The 22,735-nt window shown below is 56.0% G+C and overlaps 1 protein-coding gene across 4 annotated transcripts in view; it reads right to left on the reverse strand.

Annotated features, from left to right (window-relative positions):
- The window catches only part of CLUH (clustered mitochondria homolog), a 34,758-nt gene extending 12,940 nt beyond the window's left edge, over positions 1 to 21,818 (reverse strand). Inside the window, exons 1-12 of one of the 4 annotated variants that reach the window (XM_030472186.1) lie at positions 21,626 to 21,818; positions 9,824 to 10,020; positions 8,462 to 8,633; positions 8,156 to 8,299; positions 7,826 to 7,953; positions 7,027 to 7,181; positions 5,710 to 5,835; positions 4,579 to 4,726; positions 3,756 to 3,848; positions 2,552 to 3,246; positions 1,193 to 1,410; positions 500 to 604 (exon numbers count right to left, since the gene is read on the reverse strand). In XM_030472186.1, the coding sequence (XP_030328046.1) occupies positions 500 to 604; positions 1,193 to 1,410; positions 2,552 to 3,246; positions 3,756 to 3,848; positions 4,579 to 4,726; positions 5,710 to 5,835; positions 7,027 to 7,181; positions 7,826 to 7,953; positions 8,156 to 8,299; positions 8,462 to 8,633; positions 9,824 to 10,020; positions 21,626 to 21,743 (2,299 nt within the window). In that variant the 5' untranslated portion in view covers positions 21,744 to 21,818. Of the gene's footprint in view, positions 1 to 499; positions 605 to 1,192; positions 1,411 to 2,551; positions 3,247 to 3,755; positions 3,849 to 4,578; positions 4,727 to 5,709; positions 5,836 to 7,026; positions 7,182 to 7,825; positions 7,954 to 8,155; positions 8,300 to 8,461; positions 8,634 to 9,823; positions 10,021 to 10,582; positions 10,738 to 14,056; positions 15,677 to 20,291; positions 20,439 to 21,625 lie in introns of those variants that run through there. The other 3 variants (XM_030472185.1, XM_030472183.1, XM_030472187.1) reach the window with 3 other exon arrangements.
- Positions 21,819 to 22,735: the final 917 nt, after the last annotated feature.

A 22,735-nucleotide genomic window follows, 5' to 3' on the forward strand; every position in this document is an offset into this window, starting at 1 on the left:
TTCCAAATTAAAAAAATGCTGATTCCAGCCATGGAAAGCTACAAATGATGCCTATGACTGATGCGTGCATTCGCAAGGGCACTGTGACCTGCTTACCATGACGTTACTCAAGCAAACCCTGCCCTTCACTAAGGATCCAACATCAGTCATTCAACTACAACTGTTGTTTTTTGTGTAGCTACATTAGGATCAAATCTAATTTCCTTCCCTCCCTCTGCTTCTTTTCATGTGGTCCAGCAGCTGGGATGCTGGAGAACGGCAGGAACGTTCTTGGCAGCAGCATGCAGGCCTCCCGAGCGCAGCGGTGGGAGACAGCTCACTGCCTGCATCTGGGGCTTGGAGCAGTGCAATCAATTACTCCTTGCTCTCTCCCGTATCTTTGTGCTTCACCACATTGCCAGCCAAAAGCCAGCAATATTCTTGGCTAAGGAACACAGTTTTTTGCCTGGCTGCAGCAGTGCTCTGGAGGAGGACTAACGCCAGCTCTTTGTACACATACCTGGTGAGAAAATATCTGGGTTGAACCGAATGTCAAATGATGTGTCACTAATGGAGCCTACAGCCTTGCAAGCGTTCCGAATCACTTCTCTGCTTTTGGGATCCACTGGAGCAAGAAGAAAAACAGAATACAAATGCATGTGGGTTTCAGCCTAGCTATTCAATTAAAAGTTTTGTTACTAGAAGCAGCAATCCATTATAAAAACCACTGTAGGACATCTGGAAAGGAGGATGGCTGCAAAATGCAGAAAGTCTGAATAAGACGATGTAAGATGACCCAGAAACCCCACAGAGCTCCCCAGCCACAGATGCTCAGACATCCAAGCCTGGGATTCCCAAAGGTGCCTGTACAGTGCACACTTCCCAACCTGGCCACCACCCGCTCCGAGGTTCTGGCCGCCCAGCCCTGGCCACCAGTCCCACAGGCCAACTTGCCAGCCAGCTGTCACTCCTGCAGCATGGCTGATGGGCTTGCTGCATCCAGAGACACTCACCCCCCTACCCAACCAGCCCCCAGGGTGATTCATCCATTAGGATGTGAACAGCTCTATGCAAAGAGCGAAGACAATGTGATAGAAGCTGCCAGCGCTTGTCCTGTTTAACAACAAACCACCACCCTCAGCCCAGCCCAGCTCCCACCAGTTACACAGCCATCAGCCAGGGCAGGAGGCCTGGGCTGCTGCGGGTGAAATACCTGCTCCATCATCAGATGCAATGGTCTCAGCAAGCTCTTTCACCTGATCAAGTCCAGTCACGTTATCGTCTATTTTACCATCCTCTGACTCAGCCTTCTCGCTGTCTGCAGTTCCATTCTCCGGAGAGGCACCATTTTCCATTGCACTCGAGCTCTCCTGCTTGTTGGCCTTCTGCTGCATCAGCTGCAGCGCAGCCAGCTTCATGAATAAGAGATACCTACAGCGAAGGGAAAGAAGAATTCAGCACAGAGGGGTCCCTGCCCATGGCCGGGGATTGGAACTGGATGATCTTAAAGTCCTTTCCAACCCAAACCAGTCCGTGATTCTATGATCACTACAGCAAGGAAAAACCTCACAGAGGTAGCATTACAGTTTCCCTGTGGAGAGGCAGGATGTGCGCCCTCTTCCCAGGAGCGCACATTAGCTTATCGGAAGCAAGAAAGTGGGGTTTTGTTACCCATCACAATGAGAACTCATGTCCTTGCGGTGGTTACAAGTTGCTTCCACACGCAGCAGCATGGGCAGACTCTGCCAGGGGCACAGACAAGGCAAACACAAACCAGCAGCAGTTCTGCCAGGAGACCTTAGCGGAGAGGCCCGGCCCCTGCTAGCCAAGGAGCAGCACCCTACAGCCACGGTCCTGCAGGCTGCTGGTCTGGAAGCCATCCCAGAGCAGCAGAGCCTGCCTGGGGGCACAGGGGCAGGCGCCGGCTGCAGAACCGGTTGCTCAGGGGGCAGGGCTCCTCCTCAGCAACTGGAGGCTCCTCTTGTCTTCCCGCAAGCGGAGCACAGGCTCTGACCACCTGCGACAGCAGCCCCCTGCAGCCCTCCGCACGGGAGCGGAAGCATCAACATCACCAGCACCACACGGCTGCACCACATGGCTTGGGCTTGTGCTGCTCCCAGGGCTCCTGCACTGAGCGAGCCCCAACACCAGCACATCCCAACACCAAACTGCACACAGCAGCCCCCATTGGTAATTTTTTTTCAGCCTCTAGGAAAAAAGGTAGCATTGCAGACATCTGGAGACCCTTAGAAGGAAGAATAAATCTTTCCCATTCCCTAGCCATCAGGCTATCTGCAGGGAAAGAACAGCTTCTAAATGTTTGGACAGGAAACAAGAACAGATCTGGAGACCAAGAAGCACTGCCTCTTTCCTCAGCTCCCTCCAGCCTTGTCAGAACTCTGCTGTTTTCACCTCATTATTTAAGTTTCTATAATTGCACGTGTGTGGCCAAGCAATGGGGAGATCAGCTGCCCACTTCTGTGAGCTCTGCTATGATGTCCCTGGATCAATGCAGCGTGGTCCTGACCTGGACCCTTATCATTGCACGGGGACAAGGAGGAGCTCAGCTCACCTGTGTTCTACAAAGGCATCAACAAGCTCTTGCCGGAGACAGCAAAGTTTGTGTCTGTGCTGCTTGGGGAACCCCATTTTCTTACATTCCTCTGGCATCTCCTCCCCTTCGACAGGCAGGAAGTTTAGATCTGGAGGGAAAGTGCGGAGCAGGTCCAGGATGTAGTGACGCCCATCGTTGCCAATAATGCCTTTGCACTCCACTGAGGAGCACAGCTCCACCTCCTCATTCTTGTCATTGAGGACTTTGTGCTTCTGGATCTTAAGTGGCCTGCTGGTCTTCTCCAGCAGCTCCAGGTACTTGGGGTGTGAAACAACTGTCTTGCCAAAGTCTATTGACCCATAGATGACACTTTGTTCCTGCTCCCGTTCCAAGATGCCAGGAATAATAGACTGAGCTGTCACCCTGTAACCTCTATAATCCACCACTACAGTCCCCAGCGTGTACAGCCCTTCTACATCCACAGCATTATAGGTCCGCACACCATTAAGATCATTGGTAGGAGCTACATAAGCAGCAACATCTCCACCAAAGTCCTTGTAGTGGTCACGGACATCAAAGCCCAGGCTGAAGAAAATGTTGTTCCAGATGAACATCTGCATCTTGGTCTCTTCACTGGGGTTGATGGCCATGACATTGCCATCAATGACAGCCATAGCACCTCTTGTTGCTGCTGCAGTGAAGTCACTGTGAACCTGCAGGTAAGTGGAGAGAAGGCTGGGTCAGGAAGGGCTCCCACCCTCCCAGCATCTTGCTCCCAAAGCTCCCTGCAGATTTCTCCTTCACTCCTCCTGACAGCCTTCCAGCAGGCAGGTCAGCTGGCCTCTACTTTTGTGAGCCTGGCTGGTGGCTTGGACACCAGCTCCAGGAGCCAAAGGACTAGGGATCAGCACGGCTCAGACTCATTAGCAACCTGCAGAGGAGGGCTTAGGTGTAAATGTCGCCATTCCTCCCACCCACTGGAAGGAGGACTGGATCAGACAGAACAGCAGAGGCTGCCTCAGGCTCAGCAGGGAGACACAGGGACACGGAGCACAGTTCTGCACTGCAGGGCTGGGAGCAGATGGCAGGCACAGGGCCCTTACAGGATCCTTGTAACAGGGATCCTCCTCTGGCAGTTTCTAACGGGTGGCCCAGGTGAAGTGTCCAGATGGGCAGCAGAGAAGGGGCAGCGTGAGGAGCTGCCCAGACATCCCACGGTTACCTTGAAAATGGCTCGCTCTCTGAGCAGCCTCTCGGGCAGGTTCTTGCGCGGCAGCTCCCGCGTGGTCTGCAGCTCCTCGTTCCAGTCTCTGGTCTGAAAGAGTCAAAGCCTTGTGGGAAGCAATGCACTGAGTAGGAAGGGGCTGGCAAGTCAGCATTCCTGCTTTACGAGGCATTTAGTGAGAGAAGGGAGGGGAAGGGGCAAGAATTCAGGCTGCACGGAGTTCAGAGGAAGTGAATTTGCAGCAGGAACGAACACTCCTTGTGAGTGGACTCTATCCAGCAGCACTTTGGGATAGATCTTACACTAGCCCAGCTTACGTAGCGCAGCTTCACTGAACTAGCAGCTTGCTAAGCTCTGGAGGAGCGTGGTGCAGGTTTCACTGATGTGGTCACACTGCAGGCAGATAGCCACCACCCTGCCCACAGCCTGCAAGATTTCATGCTACAAAGCTGCAATGAAGCATTTAGAATAGTTTGCTCAGAGACCCAAAAGCTGTCCCAGGCCTGGGACATGGAGGAGTGCTCTGCCTTCTGTGCAGCGGTGCCTGGAGCAGCGACATGGGATTTGGACACACCCCAGCAGAAGTGGCTCCTCTCAGACCTTTCCATGCACAGGGAATTGCAGCCTGAGCAGCCCAGCCCCTGTGGCCAAGGGCACTGTCAGGAACAAGGACTCCTGCAAGTTATCCCTTCATGAGCAAAACCCTCCACAAATACCTCATGGTATTTGTGGCCTACACAAATTGTGGCCTACACCAGTTAACCGGCTCCCAGCGCAGCAAAACTCTTGCCAATGTTCAGAGGCAAAGCAAGGCCAATACCTGCCCAGGTATGTGCTCTTCATAGCCCAGTCTAGAGGTGTAAGCATCTTCTGCCCGGACACAGTCCATGGCATGTTCCGCTTGCGGAGCCGTCCAGCTGTACACTTGGAAAGGAGTGGCTATCCTCTCAAAAGGGTGTCTCTGAACCCTGCATTGGGAGTGAAACAATTAGACATTTTCCAAAGGAAGATTTCTTTCTATTCTAAGAATTTTCCCTCCACTGCAACATCAGCTTCCACAAGCACCAGAACAAGACCAGGCCTCAGGAGCAGCACAGTGACTTTCATTAGCCAGTACGATACCCACAACTGTCTGGCACAGGCAGCATCTCTCAACAGCATCTGGAAAAGCACGCTTCACCCAACAGCCCCTTGTGTCATCTGCCTGCTCTCAGCGGGTGACAGTCTCATCTGTATTTACTTTGGCCCAAGAAGCACCACAGTATAATCATTCTTAAATGGGCAGATAGTCACAGTGGTGGCTGGAGGCCACTGCTAATTTCCAGCCCTTGTCTAGTGTCACTTTCATCTTCCTAATGAGCACAGCAGCAGCGCTCCCGAAAGCCACACAATGTGCCTGTCAGTCTGCACCCTGCCGAGCCCAGGCACTTCATTAAGTGGACTCTAAAGAATGACAGGCTTTTGCACAGGACCTGCTGTCCTGGAGCAGAATAAATGGTCCCTGCAGCAAGGACACGAGAGTAAAACAATACATTGTTGTTCTATTATTGTTGTTATTGCAGGAGCTAGAGGAAATTAAAGAAAATGAACACGCACAGACATGTTTAAAATAATTATTCTCTCTCCACCGTAAGCCTACGCAAAGCCCTTGTGTTGCTTTCCCTGGTATTTTATGCTTCAGTCTCTTTTCTGGATTCAGGGAGAAGCACCTACTGACCAGGATACAGTTACACTGGGGTCCTGCTGACATTTAGTCAGGTGTTTTGGGGTCCCTGCTGCAGACTCGCACGTCCCAGCCACCCCCATTATGTGAGCTCAGACAAAGCTGGCATTGCAATCCTTGCTGTACCAGTGGCATCAAGTACCACAGAGCCAGCCACAGAGCCGAGCCTCCCCGAGCAACCTCACAACAGACTACTCAAGGCAACTAGAGAGGAAAAAGTGCTGCTACCGTTTCTTCTGCAGAGCAGAGAAGTTTTTTTTGAAGGTAGGGCTGATCTGGTTAAGTAGTTCCACCAAGGAATGACTGAGAAAACTGGGGTTTGCAGGTTTGGGATTGAAGTTGTATGCAGTAGACCTGCAGGAGAGAACAGAAACAAAGTCACAAGCTGTTGTCATACCTGAGACTTCCCATACCCTAGGAATGTGGTACATGAGAGCCTTCCATACATACATTGTATGAACCACTAGGTTCAAGAAAGGCTTATATTTTATAGCTGGGAAGGACTGATTTCACAGAGCTCCCAAACACACCAAAAGGGCCTTTGCTTCACAGAGAACCCAACAGTAACACACAACCATACTGAACAGTTGGTGTCCTCTCAAGATGCCTCGTCTCACAGCTCCAGGCCTGCCAGGTCCCCGCCTCCAGGTCACATCCTGCCAAACTCTAAAAGGCCACTTGTTTCATGTTCACTGTGCCACTTGGTCTTGGGACCTGCACTCACATGTGGACCCTTGGACTCATTACTTTTAACACTTATTTCTACAGATTGGGAGGGAAACAATGGACTACAAATTATTTCTTCCACGAGCCAGTTTAACATGAAGCACTTCCACTTCGTAATGAGACAGAAGGTACAAGTGTGCTTGATTTTTATCTTCTATATTTTAAGCTCTCCTCCTCTTCAGGCAGCTTCATTCTCCTTCTGTACATTATAACCTTGGATTTCAAAACACAGGTTATGGTTGCCCAGGTGATTATCTGGATTGCAGGGTCAAAGCCACCCAGAGATGTTCCTAAGCTGATGGTTGCTCAGGTACAGCAGGGCTTGTGCTCTGAAGTTCTCTCCCATCCACCTTCAACTCCCAGCTCTCTGTTATAGGCTATTGGGCTGGATGGACCCTGCACCTCCCTCAGCAGAGCTGCTGGAACAGCCCCTCACAGTCACCGCATTTAAATAAAACAAAGATCCAGCTGAATCTGTGCTAGCTCAGGAAGCTCTGACAGGCTGTGCTCTTGCTTTAGGGCACAATGAGATAGCTGCAATGGTCAGGAAGGAATTCCCTCCCGACTCAAAATGCTCTAATTAGCTGACGACATTAAGGGATGTTTAAACTTTCCCTAAAGCATCGGGCATCTACCCGCTGGAGAAATGGTACCAGGCATAACTGAACAGCCCGATCCAGTAGAGCAACTCCCACAAACCATGTGAGCAGCGAATTAAAATGGGCTATTTTCCACAAAAAAGAAAACAAAGCAGCAACTGCTTGTTTGTTTGTGGGTTCTTTTCCAGGAGGCCATCACAAGGAGGAACCTGTTACTCACTGATTCAAGTAAAATCCCCGGGTGGACGCAGTGACGCTGACGTGCCGATCCTCCACCGTGATGACATACAAGTACATGAGGTCCCCGTGCATTTTCCGGTTACCGGGTGGTGGGTTCCAGCCACTCATTGTCAATACCTTTAGGCACTGCAAAGGCTACAGAAGAACACAACAGAAGCAACTCCTGTCAGCAGGAAGTAATTCCCTTGAGTTAGAGCTATTCAGCGTACATGCCAGATTCCTTTCGCCTGCTGCTCTCGCATGGCTCCAGAACCAGAGCTCACAAACCCCCTGGTCTCAGGAGCACAACCTTCCTCGAGCCATGTGCAGTCACTAACTGGCCTCAGTTTGCTGCCTTGCACACCGTAAGACTGGTAAAAACAGACACCCTGGGCCTTTGGGCTGCACAAGGCATGGATTTCTTGCTGTACTGGTTTTCAAATGGCAGCTTCTAAACCGGAATCCCAGGGGGAGGGTATGGGAAAGCTGAGGGTAATTTGTAGTGTTCTACAGATCCAGACTCCAGGACTTTGAAGACAAATGCTGCTCTCCCTTCCCTGCCACCCCTCCCATAAGACTGGCCACTTTACACTCTGCAGGTGTCCAGACTCCATGTCCAGTGCTTTGCACAGAAGCTCTTGGACTTTATTCTTTTGGCTAAGCAGTGCTATCCCAGCACTCATTAAGCATCAAGCAGAGCAAATCCCAAAGTCCACTTCAGTGCAGCTTTAAGTCCCCGAACACCAGTTTGCTGCAAGGAATGTGTGGATAGCTGTTTGAATGACACAGGAGAACTCTACCTTCCAGTCTCTGTTCTGGGGCTGAAGGGCACACAGGGGTCTCTCTTTGCTACCTGGCAGGATATGTTCAGGAGGGGTGCAGTCAATTTGTTCCATTTCAGTACCTTTCTTCTTCCGTTTTCCACTGTCTAAAACAGACAGAGAAAGAAAGTCAGTGCTGAAAAACACAGCATTGCCTCAGCCAGCAATTATTCAAGGAGGAATGCAGAAGTTCTCCAACTGCTTCTCTGCACTCCGGAATGATGTGGGACAGCTCACTGCAGTAACTAAGCAAAAGCAGCCAGGGGAATGCAAACACTGACCACAGCAGAGAAGCCTTTTTGCCCGTACCTCCCAGGTCTCCTTCAGTGAAGACACTCAGGAAGGACAGTGAATTACAGTCCACACCATTGAAAGCATCTGATGGGTCAAGACTCTTCAAAAGGTCCCGGATGTGACGCACGTGTATCCTGGCTTCTCGCACTGTGTATGGCTCTGACGAGCAAAAAGGGAGGAAACAAACTGGAATTATACAGTTGCTTACTGCTTTGGCACACAGGTCTCCAAAAGGAACCACGGGAAAGGTCTCCCAGGTGGCCAAACCCACTCCCGATGAAAACCCTCACTCGTTCCCTCCTGGGGGCTGAAGGAACTTGCCTTCCACCACTTTGAGCAGTGAGCCCTCCTGCAGTCCCTCAATCGTTTTCAGCTCAGCGAAGTTATCGAGGACATTGCCGTCCAGCTGCAGAGAGAAGCACGTCCGATGGCAGGTGTCCTCGCGGTCCATCAGAACTTGGTGGATCTCCTGCACCATCTCTTGAGGAGACACCTCACGGAGGGAAGAACACAGTTACTCTCAAGCCTCACACGTGTTCTTGCTTTATCCCTCTGCTGCAGAATCAAACCCCTCTTGTACCTCTCCAGGCCTGGAAAGGCAAACCCTGGCTCTCCCTCCTGGGAAGATCACCTCTGTCCCTGCTGGGAGGGCACTGCTACCTCTTGCAGGGTAGGTCACCCCAGCTCCATCCCACAGGCTCAGCACCCAGAGGAGTAACAGCCTGGTGCTGTACCGAACACTCAGCATAGGATGGAGGTGGTGGAGAGAGCAGTGAAGGAATAGAAAGTGGTAGGATAAAACAGGGGCTCTTCCCATATCCATCACACTGTGCATTTGTGGCGAGCTTTGAATGATGCACATGGAGAACAGATAGTTTCCTGCACTCGACCCACAATGGTACTTGCGGTGCCGGAAACCTCCCTGGCTCATGCACGGGGGCTGCTGCCCTCCCTCCAGCTCTGCTCCAGCACCTTTGACACTGCTCACAAGCTAGGACCAGGGTAGTTTACATAAGCTGCTGTAAACAGCGTGGTCTGCTATTCTTAGCCTACTAAAACTAACAGCCAAGGGGATTTAAAGGAGACAAAAGCTAGGCTGAGATACTGCAATTTCACTGCATTCTCTGCTGCTCTGGGGGAGATAAGACTTCCCCTGGGTTTAGACTCCAGATGCCTCTCCTCAAAATTAGAGATACTTCATCCAAACGGTTTTTGGTGAAGTATCAAGCTAAATCAGAGTATCAGCGAGGCACATCAAAGCCCATCCTGATCTGGCAGCGTATGTCATGGTCCACATGACACAGGCAGAGTTCTCTGTGCAGAAGGGAATTGGAGACTGCATCATTCCCTGGACCTTCAGGCTGGTGCCAGGCAGCCTGTTGCTCATGTCTCTTCTTCCTTCCTTTGTCTCTAGGCAGCTTCTCTCCTGCACCTTCCAGCTTTGCTGCCTCCTTCCCTACTTAATCCCACCAGAGGATGGACGACAAATGAGAGAGCTGTGAGCAGCCTCAAGATCCTGTCCAGGCCATGGTGGGTAACAGAGGCCTTCCTGGGCACAGTTCCCTGTCCCCTTCCCTGCCCGGCTGAAGGGAGGGCGTTGTGTGTGCCCTGGCTCAAACCCTTCCCTCCTCCTCCTCCTCCAGCACCGCCTCCATTCCCCTCCCCAACTGGTGAAGGAGGTACCTGCAGGGAAAAGGGCTCTATCCCGGGTGCACAGATCTTGACGGTAAATCCTGTGTCCTGTATGACAATGACCTCCTGGTCATTCCCATCTTCTCCCGGGTCAGCCTCCTCGTGGCCATTCTGCCTGGCATCCTTCTCGCCCTTGAGGCTCTCATGCGGGCCGCTGCCATTCATCAGTGCCATGCCAGACGGGTGCTCTGGGTGAAAAGAGAGGGATTTAGACAAGGTCAGAGCAGACGGACGGTCCTCTCCGAGGATGGAGAGGCTGGTTTGGACACCACCACTGTCCCCTGGCCAACTCACGCAAACCAGGGGTTAAAAGGCAGCAAGCATTTTATTCTACACTTGGTGTTTACTAGACATAGGTGTGCCAGGCCCTTCCCCTCACAGCACAATTAACATGCTCTCGCTCGCCTGCGGGGTTTGCATCTTCCACGATGCGGAGAGAGGAGGAAAGGAAAGCAGGAAGGATGGGTCAGTGTACAACACATTCAGCTGTCTTAAGAAGCCTCTTAATTAAAAGAAATGGGTGTGTGGTGCTTTGCGGCCCGGAGGCAGCTGTAACCTCTGCACCAACATGTTACCCAGCTCCTAACATCCCTCCTGGTACGCTGCTGCTCAGGCAGGAGGGAGGGGAAGGATCGGCAGTTGCATTGCTAAGCGGCGCGTCACGTGGAGCCAGGTTACTCCACAGGCACACAAACAGCTCCCACGCCCCTGCCCGCATCTGGCCACCCTCTGCATTTCCAGAATACTTCCCAGAGATCCCGTGGTGCCAGGGCGAGGCTCTGCACAAGCAATTTCATTCGAGAGAAAGGTGACGACACGTTGAACGCTCCTGCAGGTGCGTCACAGGGACGGGAGCTCCGCTGCACCCGCCCAAAATGGTTTGTTTTCTTTTCCAGTAAGGCACAGAGTGCCAGAGAGCTGATAAGATCTAGGAAGCTGCCACCTCCTAGAGCAGCGTACACCCACCATACCAGGCTGGGACCATGCTGCAGAGGATGGAGGCGCTACCAGGGTAAGCTGGAGCCAGGGAAAGTGCCACTGATGAGAGCATTTGAGAGGGAAAAAACCCCCTTATCCCAGCCTGGGAGCAGTGCATCACTCTGACCCATCTACCTGGGCAGCGAAGGCTGGAGGGGAGTGGGCATCACACCCCATAGGGTGTGTTAGCAGCATGGCTGTCCCATCCCAGCCATGCATGCCCGGCCTCTGGACCCCAAAGTCACACGTGGGGGTTCCACCCTGGTGCTCCTGGCACCCACTCACAGGCAGTGCAGATGGAGTGGGCTGGGGCTCTCGCAGGCAATGGGAACAGCCTCTCGGAGAGGCTGCACCAGGTCAGGGCAGCAAGAGCCAGGGTGACACCCCAAGGCCGCTGAGCTGCAGCCCTCCAGCCAGCTCCATCTGGCAGGTCTCCTTCCTTCTCCTCGCCACCAGCTGTGCTCCAGGGGAGATGGCAGCTCAGCCTCCGTCATTTCTGGAACACAGACTGGCGCTGCGGCTGGAAGACCTAAAGCTATGACAGCCAGTTCTCGCCCATCAGCCCCAACTGCTCCAGCAGCCCAGGAGAGTCATCCAACCTCCACCATGTGCAGAACAGGGATGGAAACGCTGCATCCCCTTGCACGCCTCTGGAGCCAACACAAGGCTGTAGCAACAGGCCTTGCTCAAGTGTCCCCAGAGGGTCATTCTCCTGCTCCAGACTATGCCAACAGCAAACCCACTTCAGAGACTGTGTCCTGGGTTCAGCAGTAGCAGTCACTTTTTCTCCTTCTCAAGGCTGAAATAGGACACGGTGAAAGAGCAAGAAACAAGGAAAGCATTCCCATTCCAAAAGGCAGCAGGTAGCAGAGCCACCTTCAGCAGCCTCTGCTGCTTTCAGCATCTTGGCAGCTGCTCTTCATGTTCCCTGTCACCTCCCGCATGTCCCTAACGTGAGCTGTTCATTTCTTTGACAGATGAAGCCATGGGCAAGCCAGACAAGAGGCCTGGCTCCAGCAAGCTGCAGCCATGCTAGAAAGGAGGAAGAAAAGCTCCACACTAGAGTGCCCCAAGAGACGTGGTTTCAGAACAACCACACCATGCCCAGAGGGAACACCCCACACGGCCACACTCCCGGCCTGCCGGAGCACCGGGAGCAGGAGGGACAGCAGGAAAGCTATTGCAGGAACACTGCAGGCAGGGCTATGAGCACAGGCTGACCGGCCAGGCCACCGAGCCAGGCTCTGCCCTGCCCACCCAAGCAGGACAGGACCGTGAAACTTGTGCTCCTGCTGTAGCAGCCGGAAAGGGGTGGCAGAATTTGGCTCCAAGGCAGGCTGTAGCACTGCTCTGCAGCTCTGCACCACGCTCCAGGCACGCTCCTGACCTTGGTTGTCATGCTACAGGCTTGATCAAGGATGCTTTCCAACCCTCCGATTCATCAACCCGAGCAACATGGTACTGAAGCTACTTCTGCGCCACAATGGTTGGCAGGATATTCCCAAAAGGGACACTGACACCTCTGAGTAAACGTGATTTTGTTTTATGTCTTTTTTCTAAGCAAGATCCATAGTGAAAAGTTACCACAAGGACCACACTTCTGCTTTTCACTGCTGGATGGTACCAGAGCCCCAAACTACCGTTCCGGAAATCAGAAGATTGTTTCTTGTCTGTAGAAATACAACAGTCGCACTTCCCATCCCTCTTTCCCTGCTTGAGTGAAGACAGGGCTGGTCCAGCTCTGCACTCTATGACAGAAGAGACATGTAGAGGCAACACCTTCATGTCTCTGTATGCCAGAAGATGCAGCGCCAGCCAGCACTTTCTTAAGTTTAGAAACAGAAGTTCAGCCTGGAGTGAGACAGGCCGGCTGTCCTGCACGCTCACCCTCTGATGCAAGGCCAGCAGAGGCTTTCAGCAGGGTTCTTACGGATGGGTATGTGTGGATGAGAACAGCGGGGTTTGTTTCAAGCCCAGCTGACAGGAGAGGTGCTGGAGGACTTGCTGCCTGCTGACTCACCCCATGTGCTCTCCCAGCAGGAAGCAGAGCTTCACCCTCCTGCCTTAAAGTGGGTCACTGGTTCTTACCATGGCCGCAGACCGGCTGTGCCACGGCCTCGGGCAGAGAGAGGCAAAGCATCATTGCTTGATTCCAGCGTGCCAGAGTGGCAGGGAGAGCAACAGGGACACCCGAAAGGCACCTGCACAGACCTCTCTGCTGTTACTGACTCTGGGTTCAAGCCCCACACGGGCACTAGCTGTGTTCAGCGGCCAGCCCTGGCCCGCAGGACAAGGCACCATGCCATGGAAGGCAGCTCAGTCCCTGGGAGCATCACAGCCACTGCTCAGACAAGCAGGGAGATCCCCCTGTAACGCCCTGGCCTCGAGATGCAGCTTTGCGGTCTCCACCAAAGGCTGTGACCTCCAGCCCCCCTCTCATCCCAAGGGATGCAGGAGCACCCCAGCAAGGACCCTCCTTGGCACGCACCCGCAGGCGCAGCTGAGGCTGCTGATCTCCAGCTAGTGCTGGCCGGCTGCCGAGCTGTAACACGCTGTTCTCATTGCTACTCGGAGCACAGCGTGAGCAAACCTCAAGCACACACAAGATGAAAGCATCAGGAGAATGGGCAAAGCCAAACACTGAAGAGGGGAGGAGACAGCACAGACACCACCTCACTGGGAGGAACCGGCCCACAGCTCCCATCTGCTAGAGAGGATTGATATAAGGATTAACCTTCATCCTTGCACCTGGATAACGTGACATGCCAAGGTGAAGGCCCTGTTCTAATCATGCTTCCCATTTACAGTGAGCCTGCAGAGGTGGCAGGCACCTCAGCATCCTGGTGTGAAGGAAGGTGCACGCCTGAACCTGGACGCTGCTGGCTGCATACAGCATAGATCACGGGACGTGTTCGTTAATAACTAATTAATGTTCAAACAAATCTTCTAAACCAAGTCAGGCACTAATCCTTTTCTTAGACTATCAGGTCAAAAGGACACAACATCATGTTGCTGTGAGTTAGCCTGGTCTGGAGGGACTGCTCTGTACATGAGTGCACCTCTGCGGTACACACCCTGGGTGGGATACGTCACCCCTTGTCATTCTGCTGTGAAATTAAAGCATCACCTCCTCTCCTCTCTCCTCATCCTGCCCCATCCCACGGGCAACGCAGCCACCCAACCCCATCACAGGCCCACAGTGCTTTGGCTACACGAAGCACGATAGAGCACCATGCTGCCGAGCACCTAGAAGTGTGAGCTTCTTTTTCTTCCTCTTCTTTTTCTGCTGCTGCTTGAGGGGCAGTGCCTGTGCCTGAGGGTGAGGATCGCAGCTTGACCTGTCGCCGGGGCAGGCAGCAGGGTCTGTCACTACAAAACCAGTACTTGCATCCCGAGCCTTGGATGAGGGTTGTGCCGCCTGTCCCCCCCGGCGAGGTGTCCTTTGTGCCGGTGGGGGGCTCCCCACGCTCGCGGCCAGAGCAGAGGAAGGTGTCCCAGCAGTACCTCCGTGTCTCAGCACGCTGTCTGGACCCCCCGCGGCTGTGTCCAAACTCAAGGCTGCTCGTCCCTCGCCGTGGCCCTGGCCAGTGGGACGTGCTCCAGGGGCCGCATCCCCCCCATCAGCTGCTGCCACGTGCTTCTCCCGGTGGCAGGACCTATGGGCTAAGCTGCTGTCCTCAAGTTTCACGCAGCTCTGGCAGGCCTCAAGCAACTGAGCATGATCGACCAGCCCCAGCAGCCCTTCCCCAAGGTCGGCTGGAAGGACAGCCACTGCACGGGATGCCTCTGCCTGCCGGAGCAGGCCAGCAGCACCAGCAACGGCTCTCAAAGAGCTCTTATCACACACCATCACCGTTCCTTCTTCATCCTTGGTTTCCGATAGGTCTTGGATGTATTGGGTGCACTTCTGCAGGCTTCCAGTCACCACCTCGCTGGGGATGATGTCTGGATAGAGCCCCGCACACAGGGCAGCTCCTGGCATCTCCGGGCCGGTGGCACAGCTCGTGGGAGGCTTTGGTAAGAGGGGAGCCCTCTCGTCGGCAGAGTTAGAGCTGTGCGTCTGGAAGATGAGGTCGGTGACATGCCTGCAGCAGTTTGCAAAGAGGCTGTTCCCCATTGTCAAGAGCAGCCTGGCTCATGCAGCACCGGGGCAGCAGAGTTAGTTTTGTTCGCACACATACACTGAAGTCCCCACGAGGCAAAGCTCCCACGCAGCAGCGCTCGCCCTCCACAGCCGGGACCTGCTCACGCAGCCAGACGCCTTCTCCAAAGCAAGCTCCTACTCGGCCCCAGGGTGGTGGGACAGGGAGGCCGGCAGCTGTGTCCTGCACACCCCCAGCTCACGTCCCGCCAGAACCGGGCTCTGGGCTCGCTGCAGCCTCCATCCACTGCGCTCACGCTGCCATGAGATCCAACAGCAGCTGGAGCTCCCCTGTCCCCGCCGCGCCAGGACAAAACCAGACACGTCTCTAACAGGTTCCTCGGGCACGCTCGCAGGGGGATGCCGGCCCGGAGGTGGATATAAATAGCCGGATCTCGAGTGCTGCACCAGTGCAGCATGGGATGAGTGCTAGAGCGCTTCAGCGCTGCCAAACCTGTAAGCAAGTGAGATGCATTGAATTACAAGGCGAGGGCAGTTACTATGGCACGCCTGGGCCCAGGCACAGCCATCCATACTAAGCAGCCGAGCACAAAACAGGCAGGCACTGAACCAGGGACTCGTTTCCAGACGAGCTCTCTGTCCTCCCAGCCTGCTCCGCCATATCAAACACAAACAAACCACAAAAGCACACACAAACCCCCAGCACCGCTCCTCCTGCACTGCTTTAAGGAATCCTGGCAACCGAAGCAGGGATTATGGAGCTGGAGGTTTCTGCAGCACCCATGGAGGCTGCAGCGCAGGCCGCAGCATGCCCGCAGCAAGGCTGTGCCGCAGCCCGCTCCTTGCTGCCCCTTCGTGCACCAGCACAGACCATCCACACACCGCTCCCGTTCAGCTACTTGGGTCCCTTCAGCAGTCCCAGGTTCCTGGGACACGTGCAAAGAGCCGGATGTTTCAAACACAGGATGTGATCTGAGAGCTGCAGCCGGGACCTGCCTGGGAAAGCCTCATGTCTGCTCACAAACCTGGCGACCCCGCGCCTGGGCAGCACAAGCTTTGGCACAGGCTTCCCTGGCCAGTCTTGGAGCGGTCATGGATAGGAAGGGGCACGGCTTTGCACTGAGCAGAAGAAAAATGCAACCTCCCCAGCACAGAGATACCAAAACTAGAACAAAGCCGAGACCACACAGCTCACATGAGCACTTGCTCAAGGCCAGCACCACGCACACAATCCCATCTCCAAAGGCAGCCCTGGGAAGGCCGGGAGCAGCCCCCGGAGCCTCCGTGCCAACAAGCCACCTGCCTGGAGGAAGGCAGGAACGGGCTGAAAAGCAGCCCAAAAGCAAACCCGGGCTGGCTTCTGTTGTCCTTTTAGAGAGCAATCAGACAAGTCTCTCCCACTCCAACTTGCTACAGCTCCTGCCCCAGCAAACAAGGAGCCCCAGGCACCCCCATGGGAGTGAGGGCCTCGAAGCGCTGAGCGAAGGCCTCAGGAGCCAGCACCAACTTTCAGACCACACCAGCATCAGTAACTTGTGTTTTTCTGATGATTTTTGAAGGAGTTTAGATATACTGACAACTTCAACTCTTCCTCCTTACCAAGGCACCTCTGGGAAGAGATGAAATCTCCTCCTGGTGAAGAACCTGAGCAGGAGGTCTCAGGAAGCATTTCTTCAGCTCAAGCCAAAGCAAGTTCAGAGCAGACACAAAGGCTGGTGTCAGAACAGCAAATGCAAATTACATTTTAGCTGAATAATAAATTAAACAAAAAATTAGTTTAATGAATGTAAATAAATTGGCAGAATGAATAGGCATCAGCTCCAGAGAGGGCCCTGGTGGAAACGTTTCTGCAGGACATCCTGGCAGGGGAGGATGGAGGCAGCACGGAGGTGTCCCCTCCGCCTCCCCAGCGGAAACCACAGCTTCCCGGAGACCTCCAGCACTTGACGTGCAACAAGCACTTCTTTTAATAAGGGCCCACAGTGAAGTTGGAGCTGCTCGACAGCCATCATTAACTCAAATTGGCTGTAACCCACCTGTGGGTACACGAATAAGCACTGCATTTATTTTACAGCAGCGTTACCACACTGGGGACTGACTCGCACAGCGAGGGCTGCAGCATGTGGTGTTCTTCAGGGATGATAAGCGGGGAAATTATTCATTCCCAGCTCTTGTGCATCCACAGTAAAATTTGGCTGGATAAACCTAAACAACTCAAGCCGCATTCCAGCCTAGTTAGAAGTTTGTGGCTTTTCTGTGTTCTATGGATAGCGGGACATTTGCATCGCAGCCATGCCCCAAGGCACTTACGGGGTCCTACAGCTGCTGGCTCAGGCATTACAAGCACTGAAATGCCTCGTGCTTTGTGTCTGGCATCCTGAGATACCCACACTGTGCTCACCACATCTGGGAACCACATTCAAACCCATCTGTAAACTTTCTATCTGGCCAAAACTTTGGAAACTTAGTCCTGAAACTAGCTGGCTGGGTGACCCTGCTACAGCAATGTGCAATTCAAACACCACCGAAATGGGGAGCAAAGACTAGGGCATAAGGCAAAGTGCAAAGATCAGCACCAACAAAACCAGCAGCTCTGTTAGGAAAAGCACGTTTCTCAGATTTCAGGAGAGCCTAATGAAGGAATCACATTTCAGAGAGATACCGAGAATCAGTCGATAATTCTCCAAGTACGTGTGTTTGATTCTGGCACGTACCTTAGTTTCAGAAAGCCACTGAGGCAGAGCGAGCCCAGGACCATGAACTACCCTGTTAGACTCTGCATGCAGCAGAACATCAGGCTTGCAGACAGAAGCACCACAGCTCCGCACTGCTGCAAGGGAGTCTCCAGCTTCACCCCATGCTCCCGCTGACACATGTCACCCCAACCACAGTGGCTCTGGAGAAAACTCCCTGCAGCACAAGCCTGGAAAGACCAATTTCACCGGTCCTGAGAGCCCTACAGAGATCTTAACGTGGCTGAGAGCCCCAGAGGTGACGGCAGGGAGCTCGGGGCAGGGTCTGCGGGGAGATCCGATGGCTGTGATGTCCTCAGCAGCTCCCGCTGCCTTCCTGCATCCCGTGGCACAGATGTGCAGATTAGCCCGCAGCCTCCCACCCATCAGCCCTGCGCCAGCCCCAGGGAAACAGGCTGGGCAGCTGCTCCCATGGCTCTGCGAGCTGGGAACCTCACCCATCCCACAGAGACCCCTCTGACAGTGCCCGCTCGCAGGGCATGGTCATCACCCTGCATCACACAGCTTGCTAACAGGCAACATCCCCGTTACCACTTCCAGTCTCAGCCGAGCACAGCAGCGGGAGGTCAGCTAGTAGAGAGCCTGGGAAGGAGGGCTGGAGTCAGGCTAATTTGACCTGCAGGAGCTCCAGGCAAAGAGGGCAAGAGTCACCATCCTGCAGTTTTGCGTTGTTGCACAGTAACTAAAGAAAGAAGGAAAAAACCCAGATCCCTGCTCATCCCAGACTCACTGGTGTTAAAGAGAGGGAACACAACAGAAAGCTCAACTGGCAAACGAGTATGTGCAAACTCCACCACATCAGCCACGCTCTTGTGGGAGGTGAGAACCAAGCACTAACCCTTAGACAGCCTTGCTACTACTGGCAAGAAACAACCTTCTTCCAAAAAGGCACAGCTACCGCCACCATGGGAAGAGCTACGGTCTGGTTTTCGTCCTTTGCACCCTGTCCAAGCACAAGTCACTTTGGGAAGTAACACCGTGTGCTGGTGCTACTTCTCAGACACAAATGAAAAACCCCATGAACTTCAGACCTCTAAAGCTTCTAGAAATAACCACTTTCTAGTACAACCCATAGAGCACGATGCAAGAAAGCAAAGTGCGCGCTGGAGAGCTGTGCCAGGAGTGGGGTGAGCTGCCAAGCTCCGTCACCTACAGACGATGAAGACAAACACGGGGCTCTGCGACACGGCGCTGGGTTCAGTGTGCACGAGGCAGTTCTGTGGGTGGATTATTGAGGTGCTCCTGACCTACTTACTTACACTTCCAGCTGGGAAACCCAGGAGCAAGGCAGAGCAGCCGTGTCCAGCGGGAGCTCAGCTCTCATCCCACCGGCAGAACCGCCCCGGACACCGTCCCCAGGGTTCCCATCCCCCTCGCACACAGATGCTGTGTTATCACACTCCTTTCCTCTCCTTAACCTTGGAGCGGTGATCAGATTTCTCTTGCACAACATTCCTCCGATTCTCCCCCTGAAGCCTGTTACAGCTGCACATAAAAAACCCCGAGTGCCAGCAATTCAGCCCGTTCCAAAACACCAGCGAGCCTCCAAGGTCGCGCCACAGACAGAGATAGTAGATCCCAAGATTAAGAATCAGCCTCCTGACCTTGGTACTAACACACAGCTACACTTGCCGCCACAGCAGTTTTCCATAACCACTTGCATTCCCCGCTTTTCTAACAGGAGACTTGCCTTAAGATACGGCTGCCTGGGAAGAGCAGGGATGATGCAGGGACCTAGCTATAAAAAGCAAATCTTTGGGCAACGCAGGGTTGAAAAGCATTTTGTGGTAGCTCGAAGCCCTGCTCAACTTGCACGAGACAAACTTGTCTAAGGCAGCGACAACTGCAGGAACACAAGTAATCCAAGAAACACTGCACACAGAGGCCATCTCTTGATCTCATGCTAGCTAATAGAAAAGTAACTACACCTATAGCTGCCTCCATCAGAAATCCTCTCAGGAAGTTCATGGGTTTGTGTTTCTACACTGAGGACAGAGTGGCCCCAACAGTTTTGTCTAGCTTGGAGATAGAGAGCAGTGGACATCAGCCCTCTCGCCTTTAGAGGTGAAGAAAACACCTCTACAAGTGGGTAAGCCCTGACGCCGGGCACAGCGGCGGGGTGCATTTCCACATCAACCACTGCCCTCAGACAGAGCAGGGTGCCCACCACGGGCAGTGGATACACCGAAGCAGAGGGTGATTTTCCCTGCCAGAAAGAGAGGCCGGGATCCAGAGCTTGGACAACACAGACAGGCTGCCCCCAGCTCCACCGCAGCACCTCTGCCTGGGAGCCATGGGCCACCGCCTCAGGCCCGGGCTCCCAGACACGACAAGAGCCTTGCTCCCGTCCTCCCCAGAGCCACAAGGTGCCCAAGCAATCTGCACTGCTGATCCGGGGAGGATTTTTCCACCTCCTGCCTCCTCGGGCCACCCCCCCGCACCCTGTGAGGCAGCATTTCACCTCGTAACTTTTTAACCCGGTTGCTGGCACTGCCCCGCTTTAAACCCCGGTGTGCAGGGGGAGGGGGGAGGCTCCAACGCTCCCTACTCTTGAACCGCATCCAACCCGCTCCAGCACCAAACCACCAATGAACTTTGCTTTAGGTGACAAACTTCGAAAACTCACCTCGCCACCAGAGAGGCAGGGGAGGGAGGAAGTGATGGGTCACTCGCTGAGCAGGTACGGTACCCCAGGACGAAGGCCAGCCACAAACCACGCCGCTGCGACCCTTTTCTCTCATACATCAAAGATCAGAGAAAAAGATGGGCCCAAACCGAGCGCTCTCAGACTGTAACTTCTTGAAGACCCAAAGCACCAAACGCAGCAGAACCCAGGGCAGGGGGTGGCCTCGAAGGGTCTGTGCCCAGAGCCCTGGAGCAGGCGCTGTGGTTGGTCAGGACGCGGGGCTGTGCCTGAGCAGCTCAGGCTCGGATTTAACGCAGGAACAGCCAGCAAGTAACTGGTTAAACCGCGTAGTTTTCAGCGGAGGCCCCAAAACCCACCTGTCCTTCCCAGGAAACCCCAGTCCCTGCTGTTGAGTATTTCCCCACGTGTCAGTGGCTGCCGTGCCCCGAACTGCCCAGATCACCCAGCCCGCTCCTGCCCACCCGACAGCCGCCAACGACCACGGCACGGGCAGCGCCAGCGCCCCACGGCCAACGGCCCCGCAGCCCCTGCGGCCCGCCCCGCGCCACCGGCGGCCGCTCCCGCGCAGGCAGGGCCCGGCCCGGCCCCGCCGCTCCCCACCGCCGCTCTCCGGGCCCGGGCGGGGAGGGCCGGGGCAGCGCGCGGGGCCCCGGAGCGGCCGCTTCCCCCCACCGCGGCCGCGCGGTGGTGCGGCCCGGTGAAGGTGACCTTCACCGGGGCCCGGGGCTCCCCGCGCCGCCGGGACTGGCCCCACGGGAACGGGACGGGGGGTGCCGCACGGCGCGACCCGGCCCCCGCCGCCTCCCCGGGCGCCGTTCCCGGGCTCGGCCTCACCGGGACACGGGCGAGCGGCGGCGACCGCGCGTCCCGGCCCCGCCGCAGCCTCGGGCCTCGGCAGCCAGCGCTTCCCGGGTGCGCGGCGGCCCCGGTGCAGGCTGCGCGGAGACTCCCCAAGCCGTGAAGCGAAAACCGGGCCCCGGAACGGCTTCCGCGCCAGAAACGGGGACCCCCGGCCCGAGGAGCCCGGAGCGCGACCCCGCGGCGGGGCAGGAGCCGGCCCGGGCCGGGCCGCTCGGCGGGGTCCCCCCAGCAGGACGCGCCGCCGAAGTTGTCAGAAGTGCCCCGGGACCGCGCCGCGCCCCCGGACCCTACTGCCCGGACCCCCGACCTGCCCGGCGGGCCCCGGGCGCCCCGGCGCCGGCAGCGGGCCCACAGTGCCGGGACGGGCACCCCCGGAACGAGTCCCCAGGCCCGCCAGGCCCGGCCCGCGCCCCCCCGCAGGCCCCGTCCCGCAGCTGCAGCGTCCCCCTTACCGGGGCGCTGCTGCGTCTCCGCCGGCCTCCTGCCGCGGGGCCCCGGCGGCTGCTGCTCGGCGCCCTGCGCGGCGGCCGGCACGGCGGCCGGCGGCATCTCGTCCGCTTTAATGACCATGGGCCGCGCCGAGCCCCGCGCCCGCCCGCCGCGAAGGACAGCGCCGCTCCGCACCCACGTGGTGCCGCGACCCCGCCGCCGCTACGGCCGCTACGGCGCGCCGCCCGGGACAACCCCCGCGCCCGGCCGCAACGCCTTAAAGGGGCAGCGCCGCGCCCTAGCCGGGCCTGCGACAACCGCCTCTCGGGCCGCTGTACCGGCACCGGGCCGCGGGGATGCGCTGCCCGCTCGGCTCCGCTCGGCTCGGCGCGGTGGGGGCCCGGCCCGGGGAGGCCCCGCGGGCCCCCGTGAAGGTCACGGGCCACCGCAGCCGCTCCTCCCGCCCCGCTGCGTGCGACCTTCCCGCAGGCCGCAAGGTCGCGGCTCGGGCCGGCCGCGCCGGTGGGTTCGGTGCAGGGAGCCGTGCCCGGCCCTGCCCCGGGGGCCCCGTCCCGCACGGCCGAGCTGCGGGGCTGCCCCGGCCCCGCGGTGCTGGCGTGTCCCCGGGGCAGCGGCGGCCGCGGAGCAGGGGCAGGAGCTGCTAGAGCCAGACTCCCTCCCCAAGCCGGTGCCGGAGCCAGGCCGGGGGGAAGCACGCACCCGCTGCCCCGCACCACTGGTGGACACGGGCTCCGGCCACACAGTTCATGGAATAGGTCCTACAAGGGTTTAGGTTGGAAAGGACCTTAAAGCTCCTCCAGCTGCAACCCCCTGCCACGGGCAGGGACACCTTCCACTAGAGCAGGTTGCTCCAAGCCCCTGTGTCCAACCTGGCCTTGAACCCTGCCAGGGATGGGGCAGCCACAGCTTCTCTGGGCACCCTGTGCCAGCGCCTCAGCACCCTCACAGGGAACAGCTTCTGCCTCGGAGCTCATCTCAATCTCCCCTCTTTTAAAGCCATCACCCCTCATCCTATTGCTACAATCCCCGATAGATTCCCACCCTCTTTCCTGTAGCCCCCGTTAAAGGCTGGAAGGCCACTGTAAGGCCACTATAAGGCTCCCTGGAGTTGT

The sequence above is a fragment of the Strigops habroptila genome, assembly GCF_004027225.2.
Source record: "Strigops habroptila isolate Jane chromosome 13 unlocalized genomic scaffold, bStrHab1.2.pri S16, whole genome shotgun sequence".
NCBI lineage: Eukaryota > Metazoa > Chordata > Aves > Psittaciformes > Psittacidae > Strigops > Strigops habroptila.